This window comes from Sycon ciliatum, chromosome 3, assembly GCF_964019385.1.
Source record: "Sycon ciliatum chromosome 3, ocSycCili1.1, whole genome shotgun sequence".
NCBI lineage: Eukaryota > Metazoa > Porifera > Calcarea > Leucosolenida > Sycettidae > Sycon > Sycon ciliatum.
Genome location: NC_088645.1, coordinates 32885099 through 32895101, shown reverse-complemented (window position 1 = coordinate 32895101; position 10003 = coordinate 32885099). Strand labels below are relative to the sequence as shown.

The window sequence follows — 10003 nt, the reverse complement described above, 5'->3', positions numbered from 1 at the left end:
TACGTCTGGTCAACTTGGCCAGGCAAGTATGGTGCGCTAACGGAACAGGATATGACTGTATGAACTGGAGATGTCTTTGCACTGAAAGCGGCTCGCTTGGTTGCATAATGGACAAAGACCCTTCCAGCGCCATGATGTTTGAGCTCGGAGACTCGGAACCGAGACTGCTATTCTGCGACCCTCCTACAGCTTTGCTACAATGAGCTACCAAAAAAGATAGTGCACTGACATTGTACAGGTACATACCATACAAAACAAAATACGTATCTAATATTGACTGAGTACGAGGTCAATATAGGAAATAAAAGCCGAGTAAAAGACCGAGGCGAAGCCGAGGTCTTCTACGAGGTTTTTATTTCCTATATTGACGAAGTACGAAGTCAATATTAGATTTATCACGACAAACAGTCCGTATTTCAAATTCCAGAACGATAACCTCATGAATCCCGGTTTTATGATTGCACAACCGTTGCACCACCACCTACTCATGCAGTGACAATGCTGCACCAGGCACCGTTCAACTGCGCAACCCCTAAGCTGTCAATATAAGCAGTCAATATAGCCCTAAGGAGTGAAATATGCAGGAATATTTGACTGCTTAGGTATGGCAATAATCTATGTGAGTCAATACTAAGGGAGTGATAAACACAGTTACATAACATACATTGCTGTGTAGAAACTCGACTGTCCAATGGGTTTGATGCCAACACACAGTGCGACGTACAGGAAATCCATGGTAGAAATTAGTTTTCGGTTCAAGGCTATCTTTCGCCCAACGAGTCGACCGCGTGGATACTGCGTTTCCCAGTCCTATTTTACAAGAATAAAATCCACGGTTCGTGGTTGCCTCATCAGACTAGTACCAGCCCCTAGCCCCTGTGAACTAAATTACTTACCCTGTATGTTCTCATTGCAGCAGCAACCACCCGTGCTTTTGTTTGCGCCAACACACACCGTGAGGGCGCTGAGAGATGCGGAAGCGTATCTCAAGCAACACTGCCAACAGTTTCCCGAGCAGCACTGTCTCTGCCTCTGGTTTCCACAGCTCACAGCTCCAGACAAGTAAGTGTTACTTGTATTACTACACGTATTACTATTAGTTCAATGTGCACCGTTCCGGCAGGTGGGCCGCAGTGCATGCAGGCGAGAGCTACAGTTGCGATTGGTCTCCCGCGAGTTTCTGTACTGAAAGATCACACCCTCACCGGGCTGTTCTCGCTCTCACTCTGAGCAACACAATGCTACTGCAGGACTTCGAAATACAAGATCCGAGAAGTATGCTGGCGCAAACCCAAAATATGGCTCATACACTGCCTCTAGCATGCAAGCCGTCTTCAACTCGTGTTATTGGCCACTGAATATGGACTGCTGAATTTCAGAAAGAGAAACTGGGAGAGCGCTTTCCGTCTGTGAAGGTTTCGCCAGGGTAGACAGCACCCACTACCACTCTCGTTCAGCGTGCTTCGGGAGACATGTCCCGCATCACGCAGACGTAGATTGTACAATCGTCAAGTAGATCATTTAGTTGTCAAGTAGATCGTCTGACTGGGTAAGATCGCTGTGCTCATGATTGTCATCTTTCAGCAGGACTTCAAGACGAAAGTCTCCTTGATAGTTAGTTTGAAACTACATGACTGTACATGATAGTACGAGCTCTGCGTTACATGACATGATGTACTTCAATGTCAAAGATGGCTGGCTGGCGGCGGCCTACACTACCGACCGTACAGCCTACAGCGCACTAGTACTAGGCACTTCAGTCACGTGACAAGACCTGTCAAATTTTGCTGAGGTCTGAGTGCATACTTGCGTGGTATCAGCCAAGTGCATGCGCAAAACTGTACAGGTACGCACCATGCTTCGTTGTACGGGCATGTAGTTCAGTGCATCGTGCTGCTCTGACGTTCAGCTTTCAGTAGAGCCTACATACGTCATAGTGCGTACATTTTTACGACTTGCAGGTCATGTACACTTCCAGCAAAGAGTTTTTTCACAAGGAAATGTTGTTAGTACGCGTTGGAAACGTTGCCTATCGTCTTCAGCGTCGTGTTTCCATTCAGAAACAGTTGAGTTCTTGTTCACCAGGGTTTGCGCATAGCTGCGCAAGGAGGAAATATGGACGTAGATAGTGAGGAGAAGGGCTTGAGGCGGAGGAGAAAGATGCGTCGTCGTCCTACCTGAGCCAGTTTCAAAGCGTGCTGAAAGCCAATGTTTGACCCTGTTGTGCTTGAACGGCTACTGATGTTTACGAACAATCAAACGGCACAGTGGCTACAGGAGAAATCCTCCGATGACAGGGACACTTTGATCGACGCATCCAGGCGCGCTGCACCAAAATTCTGTTCGAATTTCGAGGCTCGCCAGCAGACAATTCATGACTGCTGTATGGAGCAAGTGAAGGAGAGCGGATCAGGTAGCACACGCAAGAGAGAACAACATCAAAAGGAAATGGAGACTTTGACGAAGATCACGGCTGTTGGTGGACTCTGGATCTCGAAGGAGGCAGCACAGGAGCAGCTCTCAAAAATGTTCTGTGTCACTGGCGAACGCCTTGCTCTCAATTCGCAGTTTCACTTCTGCAAGTTTATTCTGCTGCAGAAGGTCCGAAGTAATTTAGTTTGCACTTTCTACTGGTACAAAGGAGCTGCCAATAGAGAAACTGGTTTCCAACATCGAACCTCTGTTTGAAGTGGCGTTAACGTGTGCACGTGCGTTGTGTATGCAGAAATTCCGCTTTCAATTCATTTAGCGGATGCTATCTCTGTGTGCTTACCTTCTGAGTGCCAGAAGAATGTCTTTTATAGCATTTAGCAGCGGCAGTTGCCTGCTGGTGAACTCTAATGTCGATACTAGCTTATTTCACAGCAAACCGAAGCTGTTACTATGGGGTTGCTATGGGTTACTATGGGTTGCTATGGGGTTGCTATGGTGATTGTGGTAACAATTGCCGTATTCTGGACTATTGTGAACTTTGATAAGTATTTTGTTGATCCATAAACGGTTGTTGGTGTTTGTGAGAGCCGTGTGTTTGAAAATGCCACTCTGATGTTTTGTAACTATATCCACTGATAACACTTTGGGGATGCTGTTGATACCACAAATTGTATTGCTTTCGCCTCATGCAATTGCCTCTCTTCAACCCTTCATATCTCACTTGTGTCTTTGTGGATTTCAATGAAATTTTGTGTGTGGCCTCGTGATACCCACCACTGTCGATTTACGATGCTAAACCTGGGAGAAACCCGACTTGAAAAAACCGGCTGAAGTGCCTACTAGTACTACAAGTAGTAGGTCTACATGTACATGTACATGTGGCAGGTAGGCTGGGGACTGCAAACCGGACAAGTGACAGGCTGCCTACTCTGCCATGCCAGTACTGCAGTAGTCTACGTACTACTGGCTCTGTGAGGCAGACCACAGCTTTCCGGGAAACGGCAGACAGGTAACGACAGTAGTATGAATCTAATACGGTTACCTAGTCATTACGAGCTACGCTGAACAGCGCTATCCAGAATCAACATGAGTTTGCCGGCAGTACTGCATACCCAATAACCCACCAACTCAGTGCACTGATGGTAGCCGCAATGGCACCTGTACAGCGAATAAAGTATGAATGACAATCGTTGTACAGAGGTACATGTACATGTAGGTGCGGTAGTATAAAGGGACAACAATATTTTTTGCGAAAGACTGGAGCAGGAGATCTACATGTACATGTATTATAAGGTCCATGCACAACACGATATACTGTAATGCGGTCGACATACAGCAAGACAGTGCGTAAAAAAAAAGTCAGTTATCGCACTCTTAGCTAGGGACCGGCGGATTCTGCTCGAAAAGGTGGCAGATTCTGCTCGAAAAGCAGTAAAATTGGCAGAACCATACAAACCTTATGGTTTGGTTTTGGTTTGGTTTTTATTATTTCAGTTCGTTGCCTCAACAGTACAAAGTACAAATATCAAGAGGGACGAACGAAAAGAGAAAATAAAACAGAGCAGAGAGGAAGATGCAACTGAAAGGAAAGAAAAACGGAGAGAAACGGAGAAGGAATGTGGACTGGGCGGATTCATGAACCATTACTAGAGCAGGGCAATGCATGAACAGAAGGGGCAAGTCCTTCGATATTCATGTTTAGAAAATTCCAAGCCTTATTTTATTGGTGAAATACATTTTCAAAAAGGATGAATATGGCGGGCAATTACTCGAATTCTGCTCCATTTCTTTATCCACATACCAAACATGCATGAAACTTACCAGAAAAAGTGCCGAATTCTGCCAATTTTTCTGCCGGCAGAATCCGCTGGACCCTATATGGCTAGGCCTTTCCCAAATCGGCCGGCCGAAAAAATTCGCCGAAAAGTAGCCTTTTCAGAAAATCGCTGATCTTTTGGCCGAATTCTGAGATTTTACAAGAAATCGACGAATATACATGTACATGTTTTGCAGGGTCGTGGGCAACTGGGCATGACCGCTCGTGCGCGCCTGCGTCACGGCCCGTGGGCATTTCCCAAATCGGCCGGCCGAAGCATTGGCCGAGAATAATGGTTTTGAAGAAATCACCGATCTTTTAGCCGAATACGCAATTTTCGCACTGAATTCGCCGAAAATTGATGTTTTAGTGCCTCAATAGCATGCAAATACAATTTCTGTAGCCATTATCTGCGAAAGGTGGCTGCGACTTTAGAGCCGAATTTCCACCTTTTACAGAAATTGTCAGCCGATTCTGGCGATTTTTTCAGCCGCTCGAAAAGCCGAATAGGCCAAAATAAATGGCCGATTTGGGAAAGGCCTATACATGTATATGGCAGGCATTCCTGGCAAATATAGCTCAGAACCAGTGTCAAGTCTGGGAAAGAGAAAAACGGATTATGCAGCATCCTTATTATCGTAGGCATGCAGTTAGCTGCAGTAGGTAAACCCTCTTCACCAAAGAGAATCTTTATGTGGAGCTGGCTATAACCATGGCAACAGTAACAGTACCATGGCAGCCGTACAGTGTCAGAGTTACACTCAGTACTCTATATGCTGGAGAGCACATTAAGGATCAGCCACCAGCTGCTGTGGCTCGGACAGCAACCTGCCGTTGTCGCCATGCTGTGAGGACAAGTACAGCGGACGAAGCTTGCTACTCTGGCGAACAGCCTGTACAAACTGGGCTATTACACGTCGTTTCTCCGATTTAGGACCGTAATGAACAGGACTTCATCATGCGTTATCAAAGGCAATCATGCACCATACAGGATTTTAAATTACAAAGAGTGAGGACCATAATTTACAAGTTATCCATTTTTGTCCAAGAGTAACGATTATAAGCAGGATAATGCCATTATGGTCAGTCAAAATGTGCAACAATTAGCACAAAACCGACTGATGTGATACTGACGTTCAACGACCTGATGCTTAGCTGTATCACGGATGGAATGCGCAAACCAACAGCTTTCCAACTTGGAAAGTTGTAAGTTGCGAAGTAACGTACGAAAAGGGGACGTTGAGCGCACTCTAGACGAAAACAAGCTAAACCATCACAGCGAACTACATGTAATTCGAAATAAGAATGTTAGCTATGACAAGATGATGACGAAGGACGAAAGACCACGGCACAGGTCGGCCACGGCTCACTTCGAAAACGCGAAACAACGACCACCCGACTTGGGAGGCTCATGTTATCAGAGATAAGCAAAAGAGGTTGTTCTTTTAATATACAGGATTTCATTGGCATTGTTCAGCATTAGCTACAATGCACATGCCACAAGTGCTACTTAGAGTCATGGGCATAACAAATAATGACCTCATCCCGTCATAGGTATAACAAGCCATGACCTCATCCAGTTACAGGAATAACAAGCAATGAAATCATCCAGTCATGGATAACAAGCTCCAACAAAATGAATGTGACGTATTTTTAAAATGGCAAAGAAAAAAACAAATTCTGCATTCACAACAATACGTAGCAGATAGATGTGCTAATTTCCAAAACGTTTTCGCGTGACACTCATCAGTGCAAAGTCGTCACTAAATCAGGAATTACCGATACAATCTTTATAGGCAAAATGTTTAGGTTTTTTTTACACTTAGAGTGACCGTACCCATCCACACATCCAAACATTTCCTATTTTAAAACATAGTCAAGTGGTGTGCTTCACTGTCCGAAGAGTGCTCAATGCTCAATGCCCATGTAGGGCAGAGCCTTGTACACAAGAGAGAGAGATGGGAAGCTTTGTCACAACTCAGAGTTGTAACAAAGCTTCCCATCTCTTTCTTGTGTAATTAAATACATATCCATTTATCACTACCTTTCACAAGCTACATGCATGATGCTATTGTTGGCTGTGACGTGTTGCTGTTGTTTTACGTTATGATTATTTTGTCACTCTATAAAAGTGTAAAAACTCCTTTTAAAAACATTTTGGCTACCGGTACTATATTGATTGTTTTGGTTATTCCTAATTTAGTGACGGCTTTCCACTGATGATTGTCACGCGGAAACGTTTTGGAAATTAGTACATCTGTCTTCTACATTGTTTAAAATATGAATGCACAATGGTGCGACGTGTTTCTCGCGTGCTCCGGGTGGCAGTCGTGAATCAGTCAAGGGTCAAGTTCGGCAGGAAGCGTGTGTTTCTCGTTGGGACAATCAACTTCATCACTAACATTGTAAGTCTGGATATATACAGGAACATGGAAGTCGTCCAGTGTGCTCAGGCGCGTGCTCGGCGATGGGCACGGGGGCACGTGCACCCCCCAAAAATTTTCAATCTGGGTAATTGCAATTGTAATGTATGCAACTATGCTCTAAATTCAAGAAAGGTTGCAAACAAATTGCAGAAAATTGCGGGGGGGGGCTCCCCTCGGCTCCCGTGCACCCCCCCTAGTAGGGGGGCCGAGCACGCCCCTGGTGCTACTATTTTAATATTAATTTACAAATATTACACAGCAATGAATCAAACAAGTCTCTTTCCGCTGTTACTCCGAGTTTCGTGTGAAAACACTTCATCAGACAGTAGGCACCGGCGGATTATGCCGGCATAATTATTGGCATAACTGGGTGGTTTAAAATTTGGAGCACAATTTTAGACGTCAACATTCAACGGAAGACGCTCTGGTTTTCGTCACGGACACGTTTGTTCGCGCTCGCGATGCCGGACAACATACTGGTGCTGTGCTCGTGGATATGTCCAAAGCATTTGACAAGGTCAGGTACCAAGTGCTCATTAATGATTTGTTTGAGCTTGGCATATCTGGTTCAGCATTAGTTTGGTTTGCCGACTATTTGTCCAATCGTCGCCAAATAGTGCACATTGCTGAGAACTATAGCCCTCCTTTCCCCTGCATGTGTGGCGTTCCCCAGGGCTCTGTTCTTGGTCCGCTGCTTTTTGTACTCTATGTTCGTTCGATCCAGTCCATTGTCTCCGAGTTTTGTGTGAAAGTTATTCAATTTGCTGACGATATTCTATTGTATGTTTGCGGTACGCAGAAGAATGCGCTTAGCAACTCCCTGTCTGCAGCTGTCTCAGCCATTAGTACCTGGCTGTCAAACCGCAATTTAATTCTAAATGCCCGGAAGACACAAGTGCTCTTCCTGTCTACGCCACATATTACTGACCACCAATTTGCAGTCTACTGTCATGGAGTGCAGCTCAAGCAAGTGACATGTGCAAAGTACCTTGGAATACATTTGGACCAGGATCTTTCTTGGAGGACTCAAGTTGATTCTATGGTCACGAAACTTGCCAGTAAAATTGGTATTCTGTTCCGAAATCGACACAATATTCCGCTGACTTGCCGAGAAACCTTTGTAAAGTGCCTAGTGTTGCCATATTTTCTGTATGCATCAAATTGTTTTTCTGCTGGCCTTTCCTTAACCCAGTTAGGTAGGCTTGAACGAATGCTAAAGCGAGCTTTGCGTTCAGTGTATGATACTGGTTTTTGTAGCCCATCAAGCCCTTTATTTGCGAGACTTGGTCTAGATCGTTTGGCATCCATGTACTGCAAGAAATTACTGTATCTGACGTGGCGCTGTTTGGAAGGCCGCTGTAGTGTCACATTAAGTCAAATGTTCGAGCGTTTAAATAATGGTCTTGCAACGCGCAGCCTTTTATCACGCACTCTTAAGTTGCCCATGCTCAGAACTGCCTTTGCCCGTCATGGCGCTTCCTTCCAATGTGCTAAGCTGTGGAATGATTTGCACCCTCGAGCTCGCTGTGTGGATAACTCCGCCCGTTTTAAGAAACTGTTACCCCAAAGCCTTGCTTTTTCACGCTAGTAATTATGCCTTTCAGCTATGCAAAATGCGAACATGATCACCTATCCAATACCGGTAGTCTATTATATTAATTATTCATATCTTTTTTGCATCTTTCCCTCTAGTGGGTCTATTGTTATTAGGCAATTGTCTGTTATAGTCACCACTATAAATAAAAATCCAATCCAATCCAATCCAATTTGGCATCCTTTCGGAGGTAGGAGCATAACTACATTGTATATGATTGTACCACAGGTCTAGTACATGTATGTAGGCTACAGAATTGTGTACAATGCACCTGATCAATGCTGGTTGTCTGCATTGTACATGTAAAGAGCTTGGAGGTCATGCAGATAGTGGTTTCAGTGAAAAGCAGCGTTTTATGAGGTATCCCGGGGTGGACGAGACATTAGTGACGGGTAGTCCGCAAGTGACGGGTAGTCCGCAAGTGAATCGTAGTCCGCAAGTGACGGGTGGTCCGCAAGTGACGGGTAGTCCGCAAGTGACGGGTAGTCCGCAAGTGACGGGTAGTCCGCAAGTGACGGGTAGTCCGCAAGTGACGGGTAGTCCGCAAACGGACTCTGCGTAGATCCACATGTACTGTACATGCACATTATTCATGATACGAAGTCGGGACCTCGCGGGATTTTAGCAGCCGTGGCCGTTCAGGCTATGGATATTGCTCTAATAATTAGAAAATAATTCCAAAATATCAAGTGAGGTATTGTTGATGTTCGATCATGATGGAAGGAGAGGTGGAGCTACGAGAGAGATGAGCTGATTATTCGCAGGGTGAGGTTGATATTTTGGTTGGACGAGTATGACGATTACGAAGGCAGTCAGTTGAACATGATAATTTTGAAAGGTCACTCAAACAAAATTTATCAATGAAAAATCTTTTTACAAAAGAAGTCAACTAGTGAATTGAAGATTCAATGTTTTCTCTTTTCTTTGTTGATCTCTAGCATGCTTGTGTTAGATAGGAATGCATAATGATGACACGCAGATGTACTTGACTTGTTACGCCAGCCTCACCTTTTATCCTCTTTTACATGCACTACTATTAGTACTAATACTATGTGCTGTATTCATGTATTGTTCCCACACACTTTCTAGGTTGACCTTACACTCCATTCATCGGAAACTGGCCCGCTGGCTTTTGAAAGTCGGATTTGGGCCGAATTGAGGATCAAAACCCCACTTTAAATCTCAAAAATCTGGGTTTTGGATCTGCTTCTCCATACATTTTGCCATGACATACCTGTCCTAATTTTGTAAAACCTGGCTGAATTTCTATTTCCCTGTTCTTGGACTTTTCTGGCCTCACATGTGGCAAGGAGTAATTGCACGGGTCACACAATGCAGGCTGTACTGTTGTTTTCACGATATCTACAACTATGTGAGAGACACACCAAAAAGTTAGGGTGCCAGTTTCCAATGAATGGACTGTAGATAGCACATTGTAGACCTTTCTGATGCACTTCACTTTCAGCCGCCATTTTAGTTATCTACACATACTATTACTAACATACATGTACATACATCCTAATGCCCCTTTCAACAGTTGTCTACCTGGTATTATTGCACACCTATATGTATACGATGTATTCTACACCCTTCTATTCAGTTCTTCCTCTACAACGTATTCCTCTTGCGCAGGTGCCATGTCCCGACCTTTCCCATTCTTCTGCCCACACAATCATGTACTGTAAAAGCCATATTATATAACAAAGTGCTAACTCTAACGAGTTAACGAGGAGA

The 10003-nt window shown here is 44.5% G+C and overlaps 1 protein-coding gene across 1 annotated transcript in view; it reads right to left on the bottom strand.

Moving 5' to 3' along the window:
- LOC135812011 (uncharacterized) overlaps positions 1 to 1502 on the bottom strand; it is a 10920-nt gene extending 9418 nt beyond the window's left edge. The window contains exon 1 of the mRNA XM_065325309.1: positions 897 to 1502. Coding sequence (XP_065181381.1) covers positions 897 to 911 — 15 coding nt within the window. The 5' untranslated portion in view covers positions 912 to 1502. The remainder of the gene's footprint in view (positions 1 to 896) is intronic.
- Between the last annotated feature and the right edge of the window lie 8501 nt (positions 1503 to 10003).